This window comes from Mesitornis unicolor, unplaced genomic scaffold (assembly GCF_000695765.1).
Source record: "Mesitornis unicolor isolate BGI_N332 unplaced genomic scaffold, ASM69576v1 scaffold22326, whole genome shotgun sequence".
In the NCBI taxonomy this organism is placed as follows: Eukaryota; Metazoa; Chordata; class Aves; order Mesitornithiformes; family Mesitornithidae; genus Mesitornis; species Mesitornis unicolor.
The window spans coordinates 26,540-49,919 of NW_010192090.1; the positions used below are offsets into that span (position 1 = coordinate 26,540).

The following is a 23,380-nucleotide window of genomic DNA, read 5'->3' on the forward strand; positions in this document are numbered from 1 at the left end:
GGAGCTGAATAATTGGCAAAGAAATCCTTAAAGAAAAAAGTCATACTATTGTTTATAGATAAACCAGCAGTTTTGAAGTGCAAGTGAGTCATTAATCTGTCGTAGCCACGTGAGTTTTCCTAGGTAGATGCAGTCTTACAAATATATAAAAAGCTTCAGTTGTTTCATGGCATTATACAAATTATACAAATTATACAAAAGGGCAAAATCCTACAGGACATTGTGGAGCCTGTAAGAAGTGTCCCAAAACTGGAAAGCAGAATGTTCCAGTTCTTTACCTAGTACTACATACAGATATACCTCAGGATCCATTTTTTTCAGACAAGATTTCCCATTACAGTGCTGAGGGATAACTGTCAGTCACATGGAAAAGGAAGCTTTCAGAAGAGCTGTGAACAGTCATAACCATTAAAAAGAAGTATCCACCACAGTCAGAGCTCACCCTTGCCACGCAACTTTAGAAGACATGTGTGGGCACATACCCACACTGACTGCACTCAGAGGAAGAGGAGAGGAAGGAAAAAAATGTTTGCCTTGGTCCTCGAAACTGCGTGGGCCTTAAAAATGTAAAGCTGAGGAAGTCACTGTCTTTGCAGCTACAGTTCACTCATGCTGCAAAAGGCTGGTTCAGAGGAATGCTTCAGCAAGCACAGACAGCAGTCTAGTGGAACAAGGGACACTGGCCATCCAGCCTATGTCTCTTAATTGCAGTAGAGTTGTCCTTTAGATTAGAGAGCAACCATAACAATCTATGCTTCTAATTATTAAAATGCACTTGCAGATATTTGTTCCATGAGAGGGAATGAAAAGGAGAAAAACCAGCAAAAACGTACATCTGGGAGCCCAAACTACACATCTTGGAAAATCCACATGGATACCCACAGTTACACATGACTGTTAAGTTCTCTGTCCCTTTGCCTTCCCCTTACTGTCATGCTGCTAAAGGACTCCTGCTGTTATGCAGACCTGGAATTTCATTCCCTTCTTAAAACAAAGGCATTAGAAGAGCATTCTACAGTTTATCTCCAATCTCAATAAGGCCAAGAAAGAATCAATCAGCATCTCCCTTGTTATTTCTATAATTTGCCCAGTTCTCGAACTTGCAGATCTATGAGAAAAGCTCAGGGCACAGTGGAAACTACTGCAAAAGGAACTAAACCCATTCAGTTAGAAGAATTTGCATGACAAGGAGGTTAACAGTTTTATTCTCCTGGACAAAGTCAGTACCTAAAGCAAAAAAATAAAAATGTAATAGCACTCATTTCATCACTGCATAACAAAAATAGTCTGGTTTGCCTTAATAGAATAAATGAGGATTAAAAATCCTCATAACACGTTTACTGGAAGAGTTCCAAAGCAATAAGACTGTAATTCCTTATTTCATTTTTAAGCTGTTTGTAAAAGGAAACAAAAAGGATTTTTATGATTTTCCTCTCCTATAGTCAAGTCTAAACCTTTTAACACTCAGAGAAAGAAAGTGCAATAGGGTTCAGTCAGTGGATATGGAAAAATTTGGAAAAAAGAAAGGTGACAGCAGAGGGGGTAATCAGTAAGGAAGAAATAACATCTACTGTATGATGTTCTGTACAGTTCACAAATTACTTATTAAAATTATAGCCCTTTAAAAGCCACAAGACGTGCATCTTCTCTTTCTTTTACTGCATATATGGAACAGAGTTCTTAGAGTGTGCTAGATTTCCCCATTTTATTTTTCTTAAATACATACATTTTAGTATATATTATTTATATTTAGAATAATTATACTTTACTTACAGTATGTATTTTTGTAAAAACTACAAATCTAAATTTAAAAGGTAATTCCATAAAGTCACAGACAACACAAAAGCAAGCTTCATTAGAACTAATGTCATACTAAACTTGAATTTGACATCTTTATTTCTCTTTCAGGGATGCTCCCAGACAGTTACTGGTAGGGCAGTCACTTCAATGCCTGAATGTCTGCATGTGATGTCTGATACAGAATTCTGAAATACTCATTTTTACACTAAAACTATTAAAAACTTAAGTTAAATACTCTGACTTTGATATTTTTTCTTTGACTTACTTGATTTCCCAACAAAATTAAGAAATATTAGTCCAATGTATTTCGAATGCTAAAAATATGCTGACTGTAGCAGTATTGTATACAGGTTATGTATACAGGTTGTATGAGGTTACATTCAGCACAGAAAATGTATTAAGTGAACGTATACTCTTGGCTAACAAACTACCCACTACTCATCTACTAATTTTTCTAAAAATCTACTGCATTATATTTCTAAATGGCATGTACCAACATTGTGATATTTCTACTGCCTTATATTAAAATACAAAAAAATATTAGAGCAATAAGAATAATTAGATATTTTCTTTCAGACTGATTTGTTTTACCGATTGCATTTTAATTAAAACATTCTTACAGCATAAGAAAAAGGTAACCTTTGTGAATACATACACATATCGCTTTCCATTATATGCTCATGATGCTGAAGTCCAGGAATGGGCCGTGTTGTCAGATACCACACTGCGTGAAGAACATCCGTGGCATGTATACGATTGTGATCTGAAAACAATCAAAATATAATAAAAAATACTGTATGAAATACAATCAAAAGGAAAAAAAGGAAAAATATAAACGTAATGTACCAAATTTACTATAAGGGAGATTTTGATTAAATATAAAGGAAAACATGAATTGGAGTTGTTAGTAGAGGCTATATCAACAAACATTTTTAAGAAAAGAGTTTGATAAACATCAAACATCCTCTAAGCATACTTCATCCTACCTTAGAGTCAGGAAGGGATTAAGTAGGCTTTTAAATCGGTGATGGTGAGACAGTACCATTGCTTCTAATCTGATACCTACAAGCGTCTGTGTTGGTGCAAATATCTGCGACATGGAGAATGTGTAAGGTAGAGGTGTGTGTGGGGGGGTGTATATGGTTTTGTTTGGTTTTCCAAGAAATTTGGCTGCCTTAAACAGCAGGATGAATAATTACTGTCAAAGTTCTATATTTTCTTATTATTCTATTACAAGCCTAAACTAAATTTCTGTTAAATCAACAAGTATTCTTCCATTGGCTTCAGTAGGCTGGATTCAACTACTCATTCAAAACCTTTAAGATTATATTCAACCCACACGTTAACAATTTCAGTTTTGGAGTCCACCAATATCTTTGCTGCAATTCATTAAATCCATTCTAAATTCTGACAAATGTATTACTTAAAAATATATGAAGTTCAAACATTGTCTACCTCTGTATTAAACTAATACACCCACTAAAGGAGATACACTAATATAAAAGAAAGACGTATGTAACTGAATAGCACTTACAGGGAATATCTCGGTAGCCGTTTTCTAGTGCACAGAAGTAATTCATGAATTCTCGAGTTGGGATTTTGAAAATTTCAAACAAACCAGTGTCTTGAAACAAAGTATAAATTACCTAAATACACATTAAAATTAATTTTAGTCTGGAAAAATATGTATGCATATTTAAACTTTTAAAAACATTTCCATTTTAAAAATCTTGTTTGCGGATAGAGATGGAAATTACTGAAAAGCCATGAAAGATTATCTCAAAGCTATTGTCACTGATTTTTAGCACAAAAATGTGGATTTTTATCATCTTTTCAAACACAGAATAATAAAAGCTTTTATTTACTGACAAATTCTATGCATAGCTGATTATTTTTAATCATATTCTTCAAAATGTTCATGTTAAAGAACTCCTGCTTCATTTCATTACTGACCTAAAAAGAATAAATCTACATTCTTACTAAAAAATTCAAATTACTTACTTATAGTAGCAGAGCCATTAATATAAAAAAAACTATAGTGTATACTTGAGAGACTTGCAAAAAGATCCTATCTCTTGGATTTGTTATGACTTATCTTAGGTATTTCTAACAACGCTAGCTGGTAAATGAAAAAAAGTATTTCAAAAATGTACTCAGATCACCCACACATGTACAGCCTGTGCAAATATATTATGGTTTACAAGTAGATCTTAGTGACTACAATGAACTAACTTCCCCAAGACTGCAAATGTTAAGAAAGCTTTTCAAAACGAGTCACCACTACTCATTTTTGTCACATCTTTCCCAGGTATTTGAGAGAAAGAATAAGTTCTGAAGTGTGGGATGTGCTCAAAGGAGCACAAGAGCGAAATGAGGGGATGTCCCTCCTTCCAACTGTCCCAACCATTCCTCTTACAACTGATGATAGTAAAATACAGCTTTTTTTAATTGGCTCTTAAATAAGATATGTATCAGCTGCTTACAGCACACCAGACAAAAAGACTGGGGTGGAAGGAGAAGTAATGAGAAGTAATACCCATACATACAATATCAGGAAGAATTGATACAGAAATTCTGCTTAGTAGCAACCTGCACACTTACATACTTACAGGTTTGAACTATCCCCTAGACTGAACACAAATTAAATACAAGCTAATGTGGATCACAGAGTACTACTATATACACTACAGTAAAGATCCCACTCAGAAGTGGATTGTGGCATTCTAGTCTGTACGTTACCAGTTGTCACTAACTGAGGTGACTAAAGATTTGAAAACATTTTCTCAAACAAGGCTAACTGGATTCAAAACAATACCCAGAAAATTCTGTATTATCAAAGAAAAGACAGTGTCTGATGACAAAATTGAAATTATCCCCATTGTTTTTTCCTGTCTTCAGTTCAGGTGCGGGCCTACAGTTCCAACTGCACTTGAGCACTTCTAACCTGTTTCCTTCCCTCCAGCTGCTTGTTCCTAATGCTACTCCTGTGAAGAAGAGTAACTTGTCTTCTGCTCCAGGATAGGAAACTAAGATACTGGTAATAAAGTATTTGGTGGTCGGATCTGAAGCAAAGCCAGCTCTTACTATAGCTCCATGATTTCTAGATGCAGTATAAAGAGATGGAAACTTCCAGATGACATTGATTAATGAGAGAGGCTGAGAAAGAACAAACAGGATCATACTTTTGCACCTGCCATTAGATTGGCTTCAGCACAACATTAAACTGCACGAAAGAGCTTAGTAGTAAGTCAGAGATAAAAGGAATACTACATGCAGAAAGCAGCATTGAAAAAAAATCCCATTGTTTGTAGGATCAAGAGAGGCAAAAGACTGCCTAAAAGATCACTTCTCTTCCCCCACAGGTGTAGCTCTGGCAGAAATATTTTACTGAAATAAAGAAAAAATAAATGGTTGACAAACAAGGTAGTAATTCTGAAAGCAGGCGACAGTTTTTCATAGAAAATGGCATATTACTACAAAACCTAGTAAGTGTGTATCGAACGTATTTTTACATTGAGAATAAAATACAGAAAATTTGGAGCAAGTTGTCTATAGGTAAATCACTTTTTATGGTTTACAATGAGATGGGGTACATGAGAAATGATATTTCTACTTCTCAAGTTAGTATTCATATATTTGTTGACTGCAAAACTTCTCCACATTTTAAATAAAATACATAAGTGCAACAGCTTCATATAAATTCATTCCCTCATAGAATAAAAGACAACAAACCTGGCTAAGGATCCTTCCAGACCGGTCTCCCATTTCTTGAACAAGGTCAAAAATTTGGAAATTCCAATTGTTCATCTTCTCCATTAGTGAATCATGATCTAACAATATTGTTTCTAATGTAGGACTCTGCTCCACCTGTATGAGAGTAAGGTACTTTGTCATCTCTAAAATCACAGAATCACAGAATGTCAGGAGTTGGAAGGGACCTCAAAAGCGCCCCCAGTCCAACCCCTGCCAGAGCAGGATCACCAGAGCAGTCACACAGGAACACGGCCAGGCGGGTTTTGAATGTCTGCAGAGAAGGAGACTCCACAACCTCTCTGGGCAGCCTGGGCCATGCTCTGGCACCCTCACAGGGAAAACGTTTGTCCTCATGTTCAGATTGAACCTCCTGTGCTCCAGCTTGGGACCATTGCCCCTTGTCCTGGCATTGGGCATCACAGAGCAGAGCCTGGCTCCTTCCTCCTGACACTTGCCCTTTACAAATTGATAAACAGTAATGAAAACTTATTTGTCAGTTGTACTGGCAAAAAAGAGTCATGAAAATGATAAAGCATTATTGAACTTATTGAATGGTGCTGTAACTACAGCTATGAGAAAATCATAAATCAATAGTACAAACAGCACAGCTAATGGCTCTTATTTTGGGGCAGCAGATTTCAGGGCTTTCTGAGATGGTGCTAAATTTTCATTCTTATTTCTTTTTAAACAGGATAAGTTAATAAAACAATGCAAAAATATGCATAGACTAACAAAACATTTACTGAACTTTGACAGTTCATTAATTGCATAAGCTTCAAAAAAGTTGATGCACAAGCGCAAAATGTTAGTAAAGCTTCAACCTTTTGTTTCCCTGCACTTCCAATATACTGCACTGTACAAACATTCATCTGTAAGTCCCACTGGCACTGCCACATCTTTCATAACTTCCAAGAGAAAATACTAGCCAATCAGTGCTTGAGCATAGCATAAACATTAAATCTACAGAAATTAACTCTGATCAAGAAAAAATTAATACAAATCGCCATTTGCTAGTGAAATTTATGCAAGCTGGAAGTACACAATTGTTAAATGAAAATTTGAATTCCAACAATGCACCATTTCCCTTCAGAAATTACAACTCTCAGCAATGCAAAGACCTCTTAACAGCATGTCAGAGACAATAAGGAAATCCTGTATTGACAAAAGTTATTGCAAGTTTTTTTTGCAATTACATGCTTACAAGCAGATTATTTTGTGTTCGATCGATCACTTCCTTCCTTTCATCTTTTTTCTTCTCTGTATGGTGGAAAGATTCTTTCGAAACATTAGCACTTCCAATGTCACCTTAAGGAAAATACACACATAAATAATCAATAATTTATTTGTAAATTACTACTGTCTAATAATTCTTGAACTGATCATACAGATGCTTCACATAAATATACAGGACAGCTTGTTTCTAAGCCATTTTTATTTAATGGATTTAACAACAAAAAAATGTAAAGGACAAAATTTATTACACAAAATCTGTTTGAAGGTTGAGAAAACCTAGAAGCATAACTTTTTACTTGCAAAACTTGATTCAGTGATTAGTTATAGTTGAGATGGCAGAGAACTTGTTTTTTATATGGAGTACAGAATTATAAAGCTCTGAGTGGAAGCTTATTATAAAATCCTCACTCTGAAGCAGACAACATTTTAGATTAACTTGATTATCCTAAGTCACAAACTAAAATAAAATATATGCATATGAGTTAATTTAACTATAGGAAAAATTAAATGTAGAAATACAAAAAAAATAACTTAATTTGCTTTAAAAAAACCCCAAGTTGATATCAAATATTTGTCTATTTTGAAATCCCACCTGATCTTCTGTCTTTATATTCTGCAATTTCTGGTTCTGGTGTTGGAACAGGCTTGAGTATCTGACGTCCACAGCTTATAGAATACATGAAAAATATTTACAACATTCAGTAATTTTCTTCTTTCACTACTACTGTGTTGTACTAAAAATATCTGCAGATTACTTTTCGTAAAAAGGCATGCTTTTGAAGGTTCCTCCACCACGTGACCTTAGAATGTTTTCCTAAATTGGGCACATACAGATTTAGACTGTACTTAGAAAATAATCAACCATGACCTCCCCAGGACTCACCTCAATAAACTAATAAAGTAGAGCTAATTATTTAGAATGTATTCAGAAATACAGAATTCAATTCCCAGGTAGGAAGTCCTCCTTTTCTAAACATCGGTAAAATATTGTCACTGTACGATAACTTCTGCTTTCAAGGATAAGCCATTTCAAATCAATGGCATACATACAGCTTTCTTTAGTCTCCCCAGGATAACACAGTTACAGATTATTATAAGATGATATGCCTTTTTTTCAATATTAGTAGATGTATAGGTCTTGTATATTTTCATTTTAAATGAATTCTTTTCAACGTATATGAAGTTACTAAAAATTTAACAGAGTTCACAGTACCTGCTACACACATAACCTACAGGTGTTTTAACTTGCTGCTGAAAATCTGGAGAACTACATGTGTATCCCGGAGGCTTATGTATATTAACGCTTGGTTTTGTAAGAAAATCAGCGGTATCAGGGAATTCTACAGGTGACCAGCTGCTGAAAGCCCCACTGGAGACAGATCCATAACTAGGTGAACCCACAGGACTCAGGCCAGGAGAAGCACCTTCCAAAACAAACATTACATGGGGGTCAGATTCCAATAATAACATTACTGTTTAGAAAGACTGAAATTAAACTACAAGAACCTTTAGAAATCGTAAAGAATGTGCAAGTTTCCAAAACACGGTATATATCTGACACTGTTAAACATACCTAAATCTATTCCACGATGCAACACGATCTAGGCTACACATCTGAATGGGCAAACTATCAAACATGTTACAGCATCTGGCTTCCAAAGGCTTGGTTTTGTTTTTGCTTTGGCAAAATTTAATCAGTAGCCAAAACTTTCCTTATTCCTTTCTTATTCAGGATTGCTTTTCTAGATTTTTCCAGGGAAAAAAATTAAAATATCGATAAGCGACTTAGAAAAAATCTTTCACCTCACTGTTCTGCAATATAGGACAAAACCACGTTTGAGAAATTTTTAAAAACTAAGTAAAAAACCAAAATGTTGCAACCATATTTTTGAAGCAAGGAATTAAAGTGAGCAGATACCGACCTTTTTCTGAAAGTGAAGTACCCTCTTTTAATTGCCTCGATAATCTATCCAGATCTGCCTAATAAGCCATTGGAAAAAAACATCTCAGGTTTGCTCATGGAGAATTAGAGATAAAAACCAACCAACCAAACAACAGCAAACAACTCCGTCTTCCTTTAGTCCATGAAAATTCCCATTCCTGTTCAAACAGTAGCCAGGGTCTACTTCAGGCTTCTGTCTGCGAAATCTAGGAAAGCAAGCTGGTAAACCTGCATTTTGGCTACCCTATGTGCCCAACATCAATCTACAACAACACTTTGCATTAAGACAAAACATCATTTCTTTCCCTTGTGAGAACACACAACAGACAGATAATCTATGAGTACCTATAGTAAGTTGTAGCCATTGTAAACATACTTCTATCAAAAAGAATTAAGTGTCCATGAGCAAAATAATGAGATGTTCTGTGGACTTTCCAAAGCTGAATCACTTATTCTGCTGCACACTGTGAAGGAAAAACTCTACCATAACTTTTTGGCTGTACAGTGCCTGATAACAAATTACTAAGAGAATATGCAGTATTGACTTTAACTAAGGAACGCATGGATTATACACTTCCAGCAGTGTCATAGGCTACAGTGACTTGACTCAACCACTTCAATAGCAAGTAATTACATCTTGTTACAGTAGAAGACAAGATTTTTCAAATTCCACATTGCTAGCTGCAGAGGCAGAAGTTTTAGAAAGCCAATGTCTCTTCACTGCTGCAAAGAAAGACCTGGAAAGTTGAGAAGCAATTTGTAAACTCCCTTCCAGAATTAAAACAGATTAATTATCTCATGTTGGCTACTTCATTTCATCCTTTTTATGTGCGCACATTCAGCAGGTTTCAATGCATATCATTGCACCCTGTATTCTCCACAAGACTCAAAGCAGAAAACTGCAGAAAGCTGCAGCCCAGCTTTTTGTGAAGACAGAACCGTGAAGAATGTGCAACAGACTGTGGACCTGGTTTGCGTGTTTCTTGGTGTTTAGAAGAATGAAAGGAAAACAAGCCAAAACCAAGCAACCAAACCTTTACTAACTAATACAGGGGAAACTAGTGAGGTTTGTTTTTTTTCTACTAGCTTATTACACTGACAGTGTTAGAATAAAATCTACTCCAACTCCTTCCAAAATATGTTTAAATATTCATCCCAGATGACTGTCAAGTATTTAGGAGTCTAAGTGGCACGGTTCCATTACAAAAAACATAATTACTAAACCCAAGTCCCTTATTGATGTATGTGAACTTTACAGTTTTCAGCAGGTACGACCATACTGAACATCACAACATTCTGGAGCTACGTAGCATTAGGTGAATAGTTGAGATTTCTACTGAGTTGACATTAACTGTAATTTTGAGCATTCCTAGAAGCAGATTAGAAAGAAAATATTTTTAAAATATACGCAACATGCTGATGTTATATTAGTGCTACATTTACAGGAAATGACACCAGTGCAATACATGACCTACTAACTACTACTTTGACATCCTGCCACTAAGCTCCACAAATTGCATAGTCTTACCTGCTCGTCTTGGACCTATATGATGAGCCAATGTTATAGAAGATGATCTTTGTTTTGGTATTGTCAGCAAGTTTGCACCAAAAGACCCATTTGAATGAGATCCTTGGCTGAAAAATAAAACAGTAAGAATTTTTGTCTTTCCTGTCTTGTCTTCCATTTTGTTAAATAAAATGCTCATCAAGTGATTAGACTGCTGTGTTACAAGTCCAGTACAATTCAAGTAAAAGAGTACTAGAAAGAAGTCAAATTCAAGATCAGCCTGACAATGTGTGTCAATTATATGGAATAAAAACTGCTGGGTAATGGGTGAAAGCAACGGAAAAAATGTATGCAGTCCTAAAATGACACAGTAACTATACTCTGATCACGTGTCACAGGTTTTACTGTCTAACATGGTATTTACTTTTCCCAAATGTTTTAACAAAGCAAGCTATTTTCTAACAGATCTGTGAACATTTAAAAGATTTGTTACTTTGGAAATATCGTGACAATTTTATGTAGCCATAGCTTGCTTTTCAAAACAATTTTGCATATTTAATTAATAATTTTATTTATTCTCATCTTAAAACTAAAGCTGTCTGAGGAAGTCATACTGGGTTTCACAGCTACCTCCTTGAACCCAAGTGTTGAACTACGCCATCTGCTGTTCTAGGCATGAAATTGCACCCCAAAATTCCAATTACGTATTTCCCTTAGTAAACAAAAATGCAATATGCAATAAAAATAACTGTACATATGCACTTAAAAGTGAAAATAGTTTGTTTTGTTCTTCTGAAGTCTGATGCTGACATGTTAGCCAACTTCATAAACTGAGTTGGCAACTGGGATATATTAAACTTTTCACTATTTGTACACCGTTTAGCTGTCGTATCTTACATATATTCTTTTAAAGGACATAGAAATGCTGCATCAGTATTTAATGTAGGAAGACTATATATAAAGTCAGTTCATCTTGAACTAGGGTTTGAATGAGAAACCAAATTAAGACTTTGCATGCAAATAAAATAGCAGCTCTCCAGAGCTGTTTCTGGATATCATTTGGATGGATAGAAAAAAAACATTCTGGAATATTGAATCCAATTTTGTAGCAATATTAACTTATTACACCACTATGCAACATCTTACTTTTCTCAACTCAGCTAGAATTCAGTTGAAAGCAGTCATTATATGTAAAAAACTCTTTGGTTTTTGATAAGCTTTCCTCTTAGTGAAGAGTTTGTTGCTCCACTCCTACATTTTTTCACTATTAGCCTGCCTCTCCTTGCTTCTCCTTGAACATGTACTGGGTCCTTCATTGGGCCGAATCAGCTCCCCAGGACAGAAACAACCATCTTTTTATTATTATTTTATTACTAGTTTTAATCAGATGAGCTCAAGTAGGTCCTTTGGACAGTTAGAGCCATAAGGAAACCATCTGTAAACCTACACTGTGTCTGCACCAGAAGTGCTAAGCCTCAAACCTCAGTCTGGAAATTCAAAGCAATTCCTCTGGTCTCTGGTTATTTCCAGTGGCTATAACTTGGACATACTTTCAAACACTGATAACCAATCAGCATGAAAATGCAATCTTTAAACTACTATCTTCAATTCTATTTTAGACACAAACCACAATTAAGTTTCACTACGTAAAAACCTGAGGAGTGTCTTTTATTCAAGGGTGTATTTGATTTGCATGGCAAGGTTTTGGTAGGCAGGGGGCTACAGGGGTGGCTTCTGTGAGACGCTGCTAGAAACATCTCCCAGTGCCAGCTGACTCCAAGACAGACCCACAGCTGGTCAAGGCCAAGCCAAGCCAAGCCTCTGTGATGACATATTCCCAAGAAGAGGGGAAAAAACCCTGTGCAACAACCTGCAGATGGACAGAGGATTGGAGATATGTGAGAGCAACAACTCTGCAGATGCCAAAGTCAGTGAAGGATGGGGAGGAGGTGCTCCAGGTGCCAGAGCAGACATTCCTCTGCAACCTGTGGTGAAGACCACAGAGGAAAGGCTGTCCCCCTGCAGCCCATGGAGGTTAACAGTGGAGCAGAGATCCACCTGCAGCCTGCAGAGGACCCCGCACTGAAGCAGACTGATGCCCAAAGAAGGCTGTGACCCCATGGAAAGCCTGTGCTGAAGCAGGCTCCTGGCAGCACCTGTAGACCCATGGAAAGAGCAGCCCATGTTGGAGCAGGTTTGCTGGCAGGACTTGTGACCCAGTGGGGGACTCATGCTGGAGCAGTCTGTTCCTGAAGGACTGGACCCATGTTGGAGCAGTTTACGAAAGTTCTTGTAGCCTGTGGAAAGGACTCATCTTGGAGCAGTTTGTGGAGGACTGTCTCCCATGGGAGAGACCCCACACTGGAGCAGGGGAAGAGTGTGAGGAATCCTCCCCCTGAGGAGAAAGGAACGGCAGAAACAACATATGATGAACTTACTGCAACCCCCATTCCCTATTCCCCTGCACCACTGATGGGGGAAGGGAAAGAAATCGGGAGTAAATTTAAACCCAGGGAGAAAAGAGGAGTGGGAGGAGGGTGTTTTAAGATTTGGTTTGATTTCTATTTGTCCTACTCTGATTTGATTAGTATTAAACTAAACTAATTTCCCCAAGTCGAGTCTGTTTTGCCCATGATGGTAATTAGTGAATGAACTCTCCCTGTACATATCATGACCCATGAGCCTTTTGTTGTATTTTCTCTCCCCTGCCCAGTTGAGGACAGGAGTGATAGAGCAGCTTTGGTGGCTACCTGGCACTCAGCTAGGGTCAAACTCACCAAAAAGGGGAGAAAGACACTGACATAGGCCAAATTATTTAAATTATTTGCTATAAAATTAAATACAATATTTATAAGTTCTTGGACATGTGTATATAGAGTTTCATCCATTATTACTAATTATCAGTTATTAGCATAACTCATATTTTCTTTTTAAAAAATGCACCTATTATACTTTACTTATGACCTATGTAAAAGCCATTAAAGTCCTATAAGAAACCAAGCATTTTTAAAAAACCCCAACCAAAGCCAAAACAACCACACACACACATTTTTACAGATTTAAGCTGCAACATCATTTCAAACATCTGCTGTAATTTTCTCACAAGATATTGAGTAAAGCCATAGCCATTTACACATCTAAATAAAGCTAAATGTGTGAAGTGTCACTCATATACAAGATTAACAAAAAAAATTATGTTTATTTTAATCCTAATTCAAAATGTAATCTTAGTTCTGGAAATAAAAGGGTTGTTTGCACCATACTGGCTAACAAGTACAGAAGATTTTCCTTTCTCAGTCTACCTTACTGCTTGCTTGATGACCATAGGAATAACAGACGTTGCAATACACACAACAGTGACTACCAAATACAATAAAGTTATATCATTTTTTTAACTAGAAAGCAAATTTTTGGGCATGTGAAAGTTAGAAAGTGATACCTATTTCAAGTAAAAAAGAGAAGGAGGAAGTCAGTAAAGGTTTAGAGGTTAAACTAGTTTGTTTTGCAATCATGTATGTTGGACTTTTTTCTTCTTTCCTACTAAAACCGATATGCAGGTCTAGTTATGATAGAGCATGCCATTCAACCCCAGAATGACCTAATTTCTAGTTGACATCAAACAGAGTTACAGAGTACAGTATATCATTAACTTGAAAGGTTTTCCAGTTTATACTGGCAGAATTTGGAGATTAATTCACAGGATTTTACGTTGAATACTTCCACTGCCGAGCTCAAACATTATGGACGTGAACATTTTAGAAAGGCTACATTTATTATTCCCCTTAAAACGCGGTTAAGTGCTTACCTTGATGTGTTGTATTCCTGATGCAATCTCTTATTGTTGCTCCGTTCCCACCTAGATGATGTTGATTCTATAGGTGGAATGACAGAAACTCCTGAAGGTCGCCTCAGCTGTGGTGCTGGCAGGCTATTCCTGCCATTTAACCCCTGTTGAGCAATTTAACCATGATTAAAAGCGATATAATTTAAAACAGATACTAAAATTTTATTTATTGTTCGTGTAGACTATTGTTATTTTTTTAATAGTGAAATAGCAAGTATGGCATCTTACATTCACTCCTATTGCTTGAGAAAATAAAAAAAGATTATTTCACTTACTAGGAATAATTATTTTTTATATATCTTTCTTTTTCCTCAAATTAAAATATGTAAATATACTTGTACTCTGAAATTCATGTGGTCCAACAGTTAGTAGAGCTTTTAAAACTTGAGATCTTCTAGAGACAGTCAGTTGCTCTAGGATTACAGATCCTTTTTCTACACATTCCAATCATACGACTACGCAGCCAGCTCTCCAGTTCCCAGGATAGCCTGAGATTTCAACAGCTCGAATGCTAACTATTGACAGTGCGAATAGTGTGGAACTCATGTAAAGGGTGATGCACAATGCACAGGGTCAGTTCTGGTTCGGCAAGGCTCCCTCTCTGCTTCCGTACCAGCCCCACTGCAACTGGGAAGCTTCCCAGGGACTTCACCACTCCCAGCCTGGGAGCTGTGTTAGTTCAGGCACAGTGCAGCATGAACCATGGTACTGAACAAAATCCTCTGCAAAGCAGGGCAACGGCACTTGGAAATAACTCAGTCCTGCACGGAAATAACTCAGTACTTACTAGCTCTGCCTTACTGAAATATCCCCAGAAAAGTATATCCATGTCTAAATAGAAAATAGTAGAAACTAACTAACAGAAAGGATAGGGTCACTGAAACAGAACTGCAAAGCCAGCTCTGGCATATCTGCATCCATTGCACAAATAACCTATATATTATATTTTAAACAATTTAAAAAAAAATAATCTCTGACTGCATTCAATCTATGATCTATTTGTTATCTCATCCCTAGATTTGGCTATTCAGTGGAGTGGGGGTGTGCAGTGGGGAAAGGTTCAGCATAATACAGATGTGTGTGATCAGACCTTGCGAAGTAAAAAGGATGCCAGGAAAAAAAATGTTTAAAACAAAATCCAAAGTAATATTTACAGTATTGAGTAAGGCTTGCAGGGTCATGTGGGAGGACAGGTGCCTCTTGGATACCACCACTTCAAAAGCCTGGCAGAAATAATGACTTTGCAGCTTTAAGCTTCATCAGGTGGTCAAAGATCATACTTAGATATATACAAAGCTATTGCATATTTCAAAAAAATGAAAAAAACACAAAAGAGTACAGTTTGTTACCCTGAAATATCAGGCTGCTTTGAGTCCTTGATGTTGGATGTACCTTGACCCTGTTTGCTTTGCTGAAAACCTGCAGCCACAGCCAGAAAGGTGGAATTGGACAGGCAGAATAAGACCACCATATGAGGAAAAACTTTTTTACTGTAAGGCTTATGGAGCACTGAACAGGCTGCCCAGAGAGGTTGTGGAGCCTCCTTCTCTGCAGACATTCAAAACCTGCCTGGCCGTGTTCCTGTGTGACTGCTCTGGTGATCCTGCTCTGGCAGGGGTTGGACTGGATGAGCTTTCCAGGTCCCTTCCAACTCCTCAGATTCTGTGATTCTGTGATATGGCTCACAGAAACATGCAGTAGTCCTTAATCAACCCTACCAGAAAGGGTACTGGAGGAGCATATTCTGTGTGCTATCGTACAGCAGTAGTGTGCTCAGGCTAGAGTTGACTTCTCTATCAGTGGACCACATCAATCTAACCTTCATGCTCTCTACAACATGAGGAGCAAGCTGAAAATCCCCAACATTGCAGAAGAAAGGTCCACTCCCCAAAACAAGTGCACATGTTAGCGCAGTATGGAAAGAAGGCCCCTAGCACCTGCACTTAATTTTTCTTCTTAATAGCTACTCTAAGAGTGAGGGAACACTGAGGACATGACAAATCTCCAGAACTTTCCCCTATCAGATAAAGAAGCAAAGAATAAACAAAACATTGGTAGAAATGGATTCAGGAACTCCAGATCCCTCTACGCTAGCAAAGTCGCTGGTAACCACAATACAAATGGGAAAAGTTGCTCCGAAAACAAAAACTTAGACCGTGCCAGAAATCAAAGTTATTATGAAAACTTTCAGTTATCAGCAATAACAAGGCCAGGAGACAAGGAATGTGGATACTAAATATGGCTTGAGGCAGTTTATGTGGCTTCAAAATCCTAATTTGGGCCAAGCTGCCCACTGCCTGGAAATGGAGGCAACTACAGAGGAGGGATGTCCCAGACCATCCTCCACAACAAACAGCCTCAAGCTGTCAGTACTGAGCCACCCTAGAATTATCAGCTCTGGTGCACCCAATCTGAGATTTGAATGCATTTGAACATTTGAATGTGTTTCCACCATGTTCCTTAATGTGTCATTTAGTAGCTACCTTCTGTTTTCACGTATTTATCCTACATAACAGAGATGTGGCAGTAGATTTACACACTAGTCCCATTACATGATGTGCTGCACAGAAAGAAGAGATACTTTTCCTTTTACACAGCTGATTTGCATCTGTCTGATGGCCAGTTTGATGTTCATAAGAGTAAATTGCTTTGGAAAAAAGGTAACATAATTGTTAGATCAAGAACGTGGGAGAATAAAAAAGAATATAACACCTTAATTTCATATTTGCTTTTAGTTTCTTTAATTCTATTTCCAGGACTCGTGTGTTCAGAGTGCAGACCAGTGCTTTTACCTCTCTATCCATCAAGCGCTTGAATTTGCATGTTGATACCTGTCCACATTTCATTCAATGTGTTTTCACAGCTGCTCTCTTTTAACCTTAAACGTAGTTCACAGGTACCCAGTACAGAAGCTACTATTCATACAGGAGCATACTTTCCAGATTAATTTTTCTTGATATTTTTTTTTTTAAATTACAACACACACATACATGAAAATTAAAGTAATTTGACCTTGAGCAGCTTTCGATCTCCCTTTTCAGTAGGATCCTCTATTTCAGGACAGGGGAGGAAACCAGGAAACTGTGTGAATGGGTTGGCCTTTGGTCTGCATATGCCCCAAAAAGCACCAATCAAACTATTAATGCTTTGAAGGGAAGAAATCACTTGTGGTGGAAGAGATGGGTCAGTCAGGAGGTCTAGTATTATGCTTCGAGCCTCATTTAGTACTGAAAGATCAGCTCCATTTCCACTGCCAGCATTCTAGAATAGATGGAAATGATTTAAATAAGCATCTTAGCCATTGCAAATTTAAAAAATAAATTATAAGATAAACACAATGTATTTTTCTCTCAAATTATATACACACACACACACACACACACATATATATAGACATATTCAGACACCAATTTTTGCAGGTGTATTCCACACAATTAAAAAAAAATAAAATACTTCAGAATTCAACATTAGCTTTCAGTTTATTTTTATCTATTTAAAATAAAGATCTGGTGCTAGTTTTTTAACCTCAATTTTTCATTACTTTGAGTCAGAGTTAAGTTTAGTATTCCATCTCCTCTATATAATATCAACAGAAATTTTGGTGGCCAAACTGTTATAAACCACTTATAAAGATGCAACTTCCATGGCCTCATTACTTTCATTAACCCTGATTCTACAGATACAAATGTTAACAATTCTGTCAAAAAAATGATTTTTATTTGGTTTAATTCTCTGAACAGAAACAGCAATAGCTGATTAAACGCCACTGCTGATAGGAGAGAGAGGGGGAGTAACAAACAGTCAGGAAAAAAAGGTGAGAACCTGGTAGACCTCAGTTTGGTGACACTGCTGGGGAATCACTCCCTAACCTTTCGCTAATAGATATTAAACAAACCAAACAAACTAACAAAAAAACCAAACCAAAGCACTCCCAGCTCAGTTAGGTTTGAAACTGTTCTCATATACACCATAGAAAATAGATCCCAGTCAATTTGGTCAGAACTGCTAAATAACAAGTCTTATTGTTACGTTACAGTCTAATATCAGAGCTTGAACGCACTAGGATAACTTCAGTAGAGAAAATTTCAACAGAAAAACTGAAATCTGGCAGTTCACAGTGAACCCAGTACTCAGTCACATTTCGCAAAAGATTAATTAGATTCAGAATTCACTGACCTGGTAATAGGGCTTGCACCATTGCTTCAAGTCCCAGTCCCAAAGTATCATCTGTAAAGGAAATAAACCAACCAAACAGAAAAAAGAAGATTAATAGGTGATATGCTAATGCTGGAAAAAAACAATGGCATAAATCTTGAATGTGTGTTGTAATACAAAATGCTTCTCCTTTCATGTTGTTATATGTAACTTGGGCCATTTTCTCAGTTAATGCTACCCCAGTAAAAGTTCTAAAGAAGAGTTTGAAGAAATTGCATGCAGCGGAGATATCTTGATGACAGAGTAATTATATGGCCTTATTTAAATATTTCTGGATTGCTTATAAACCATTTAACGTGTACACTAAACTAGGCGATGACAGTGCTTTCCTGCTTCTATTCACCTCAACTCAAAAAAGCAGAGCTATCCTACAATCTCCAATATAGTTTATACTTTTTTGTTTCCAGAACCACTGAAACAGTAACAATTTTGTAAATATAGTGCAGAAAGCACTACATTAACATAATCTGTTTTTAAAAAGGAAAAAGGCTCCCCAATATCTCAGGTGAAAAATTGGTAATTTAAAAAGCATTTTGTTGCAGGAGGATTTGTTAGGTTTTGTTTGAGCATGGTTACAAATCTACACGTTCCGAATAACTTCACAAAACCCACCAAACCCACAGAAGAACGTCAGCAGCACAATCAGAAGATACCATCAGCTTCAAGTACGTCAACAACTCCCGGTTTTTCTTCTAACTGACAAAAAATAAGAACAACATACAAGAACTGAAGTTCAGATGGTTTGTTTTGTTTCAAAAGCCTTCGGTCTTCCTGACTTCTTAACAGGTTCTAATTCTTCTCCGCTCATGAATTTATTTGCATGACATGCATTCACAAATTTAACAAAGATATCCTTTTTTTTTTTTTCCTGTTTTCTGAAGCTACAGGTCAAATAAAAGTGCCAGTGTCCCACTTGGTAGTTCATGTTCTGCAGTACTGTAAGTTTTTCTGCTTATTTTTATGGGTGAGAACTATGCTTAGTTTTGTTCCTCTAAGACTAACACCTCTTTCATAGAGAAAACACAATCCAGGCTGGCATTTGCCCAGCAGAAGGTGCAGAAAGGGTCAATAAAGAGACACAGGCTGACGTGTCAGCAACATCCAGGGAAGAGGGGCATTTTAAGGCTCTTTTTCCTCTTCTATTATCATCATAGAGACACTACTAAACCATGTTTAAATTTAATAGTTATGACATCCACGTGCTAAGAAAAGTGAAGAGATCTATCATTAGCATGTTTCAACTGGAAACAAGTTACGCTGCACCAGAAAGTCATATTGTGTAAAGCAAGCAGATCTAAACCAAGAATTAAGAATTTAAGAACTTGATTTTTTGTATTTTTGTTTGGTTTTGGGTTTTTTTCAGTGATTCATCAAGCTACCTCATCCATCAACTGAGATTACTGTTAGCCTGTCAGTGACAAGCATTAGGATAAAGACCAACATTATCTGGTGATACCCACTTCGCATGATGCATTTGGTTTTAGCAGGACCATTGTATTAAGATGATTGGGTTTTTTTCTTCCATAGCAAACTAGAATGAGTTGTCCGTCTGGGCAGGTTGGGGTTTTTTGTTTTTCCTCATTCTCAATCTCTTTCCAGATTGACATTTATTTACTGTACCAAAAGTAGGTAAATCTTTTGGTTTCATTCTGTCCTCATCAGCTCGGACACAGAGAATGCATTAGTCTGCTTCGTAGACTGTTGACTCAACCAGCGACAAAGATCAGATGCCCACAAGAGTTTTGTCAGTTGTATCAACAACCTTTGATACCAATGGTCTAAGGAAGTTGCATCAGATTGCTTGCAATCTTGCAATTTCCATCAGGGCACACAAAAGGTTTCCCTTCCTCCATCTCTTCTAATATTTTAATTTTCTTTTAAATATGTGGCATGGTAGCTAATTTTATTTATTTTTTGTATATGAGGTCTTAATACAATACCTATTCTGTATGGAACATTTCTGTACCAAAGCTTCAACCGCAACTACTTTTACTGATGCAACCTCCTTTAAGACATCAGGAGCTCTCGTGTGCATGTATGCACACACGTGTGCGCTCAAGTAAGCCATACTATTATCATTTTGGGGGTCAATCTATATGTCTAAAAAAGTTCAAAACCTTCCTTTTGGCTTTAACCCTGCTATAGTAAAGAAATAAGCTCAAAGTTGCAGAGGTAAAAAAAATATTCAATGGAAAGTGTTACTTCTATATCTTGTGTCCCATACTCACCCAGGGTACAGCTCATGCAAATTGTACTTTCAATGCAAACAATGCTTTGATATTTTAAATGGCATGGCAACATTTTATACACAATTCTACTTAAATGAAAAAATTCACCTTAATGACTGCTAGCATCATCATTAAAATGAGCTAGTGACATTTTTAGGCCCAAAGTAGCAATCTCTTCTACCAAGCACAATGGAAAAAATGTAGATCACTATACAATTAATATTTTGCCATGGGAAATACAACTCGGTACATCTCTAATACTAACCAAATCCTTACAGGTTAAGAATGCAAAGGGGTTTGAAACCTTCTCTTAGACGCTTACAACACACCACAAGATGGCACTCAAATCCAGAAAGTCTCCTCGACAAAACGATTTTGGGAGAAAGAAAACCAGCAGCATGTTCCTTAACAGACCTTCTGCAGAATCGCAATGGTACGGGGGACGGGGACGGACAGTTTTAAAGGTCAGCAACTAATAAATTCTGCTTCTTTAAAAAAAAAACTTCTCTGTTTAAAGAAGAATTTACTTCTTAGCATTCTATTTAGAAACTAACTGCAAGGAAACTGTACTTTGTTTCTCACTACCTCCCAAATTTAGTTTAATTAGTCTAACTCCATGACTTACAAGTTAAATCTGAAACACTAGAAAAGCAGCATTTTTTAAATTATTTTTGTTGAGAGTTTGGCAGTTGATGCTTCAACTAATTACTGTGGATCATCAACCGAAGTTATAAAGTATTCCTAGAGCTGCATTAATCTTACAACAGGAGTAAAAAGGATACAGTTTATTTTGACTTAATGTGAACAGACCAATAGATCTTAAAATAGGTCTTAAGCAGAGCCTCAGCAATTTTTGATTTTGCAACCAGTTGTTGCAGAAAGACATTCCCTGTAACACCAGCATTTTGTAATCTATTGCACATCACATTCTTCCTCACCTCCTCCAACAAGAAACACCTGATCTAGGAGGACTTGAATCATAAAAGTTCCAAGCTAGAGCTTGCTTAAGCCTCTGCGAAGCAACTCACATGCTTCGGCATCTGAGCATCCCTTGTCAGTGGCAACATCACAGCAACCACGCAACTGGGATCTCCTCTGAAAATAAAACTGCAGTGGGCTCGGATACTGCAGATGAATGTCTGAAAGTTGAGAAATGTATAGCCCTCCCCCTATAACCATGCATACCAAGCTACCAGTCAGCTTGGAGAAGTTCGCATATGAACCTGACTCACACAGAGCAATGATCACACTTTCCTCATTTCATATAATTGCCTGTCAAGCTGATCAGGCTTTTGAAGGACAGTTAATAAAAACAAAAACAAAACCACCACACTACAAAAAAACCAAACCCAAACCAAACAAAACCCCACACATAACAGTACTACGCCTTGTTCTTTAACAGTCAGGGACTGTACTGTGGTCAAATATAATGACTGAATCTATTGCCTATGAAATAAATTTCAACAGTTAAAAGATGACAAGCAAGCTTACAAAAACCCCTTAACTACAAGTGACCTTTTTCAATTTGTCCACCATCAGCCAGTGACAGGTTTGGGTCAAACTAAAACATGCTGCTCAAAACAGGCTAGGAGAATCAACAGAACGAATTTGCATCTCTGGAAATACTCTTTTTTTTTTTCCAAAAGGTTAAAAAGGTTATTAAAAATCAACAAGTTCCCCACGGAGTTGCTATTCTTAAGAATTAACTATTATATTCAGTTCTATGGATGTTTAGTCAAATCTAAGGAGACTTCAAATACATATCACTTACTGGAAAATGCAGGAAAATTGGCAGTAGGCACCAAATATTACCCTTTGTTTGTATTTTCTTAAACAATGAAAACACTATTTCCATATACTCCAGAGTATTCATGCAATTCGAACACAAGAATTTTAGCATCAACTTATCTGACACTATCTGTAATCCATCCCTGCACTGAGAGGGGGAGGAGAGGGGAGGGGAAGCCCTGTTTGTTAAATATCAACCCAAGAATTACCAAAACTTTAGGACAGTACTTTTGCAAAGCACACGTAATTAGCAACATCAGAAACGTTTGTTAAAAAGTTACACAACATAACAGTAATATCAGCCTTCCCTGAAGTCCAAACAGCAACAGGAACAAGTCATATTAATTTTTAAAAAGAAAAAGTAAAAAAGTGCTCCTCTGAGAAGCTTATAGAATCATAGAATTGTTTAGGTTGGAAAATAAAAGATCATCAAGTCCAACTGTTAACCTAGCATTGACAACTCCACCACTAAAACATGTCCCTCAGTGCCACATCTACGTCTATTTTAAATACCTCCAGAGACAGTGACTCCACCACTTCCCTGGGCAGCCTGTTCCAGTGCTTGACAACCATTTTCCTAGTATCCAATCTTCCCAGGCACAACTTCAGGCCACTTCCTCTTGTGCTATCACTTGTTACTTGGGAGAAGAGACATCAACACTCACCGTGCGACAACCTCCTTTCAGGTAGCTGCAGAGAGCAATAAGGTCTCCCCTCAGCCTCCTTTTCTCCAGACTAAACAACCCAAGATCTCTCAGCCACTCCTCATAAACCTATTCTCTTCTCTAGATCCTTCACCAGCTTTGTTGCCCTTCTTTGGACATGCTCCAGCACCTCAATGTCTTCCTTGAAGTGAGGGCCCCAGAACTGAACACAGTATTTGAGGTGCAGTCTCACCAGTGCTGAGTACAGAGGCACAACCACTTCCTTGCTCCTGCTGGCCACACTATTTCTGATACAAGCCAGGATGCCATTGGCCTTCCTGGCCACCTGAGCACACTGCTGGCTCATATTCAGCCAGCTGTCGACTAACACCCCCAGGTCTCTCTCTGCCAAGCGGCTTTCCAGCC

General features: G+C 37.3%; 1 protein-coding gene across 1 annotated transcript in view; it reads right to left on the bottom strand.

The window, feature by feature from the left end:
* The window catches only part of PDE3B (phosphodiesterase 3B, cGMP-inhibited), a 37,400-nt gene that overhangs the window by 4,896 nt on the left and 9,124 nt on the right, over positions 1-23,380 (bottom strand). Inside the window, exons 2-12 of the mRNA XM_010186965.1 lie at positions 18,256-18,306; positions 17,092-17,340; positions 14,041-14,183; positions 10,257-10,363; positions 8,000-8,210; positions 7,379-7,452; positions 6,755-6,858; positions 5,533-5,667; positions 3,335-3,446; positions 2,458-2,563; positions 1,259-1,269 (exon numbers count right to left, since the gene is read on the bottom strand). Coding sequence (XP_010185267.1) covers positions 1,259-1,269; positions 2,458-2,563; positions 3,335-3,446; positions 5,533-5,667; positions 6,755-6,858; positions 7,379-7,452; positions 8,000-8,210; positions 10,257-10,363; positions 14,041-14,183; positions 17,092-17,340; positions 18,256-18,306 — 1,303 coding nt within the window. The remainder of the gene's footprint in view (positions 1-1,258; positions 1,270-2,457; positions 2,564-3,334; positions 3,447-5,532; positions 5,668-6,754; positions 6,859-7,378; positions 7,453-7,999; positions 8,211-10,256; positions 10,364-14,040; positions 14,184-17,091; positions 17,341-18,255; positions 18,307-23,380) is intronic.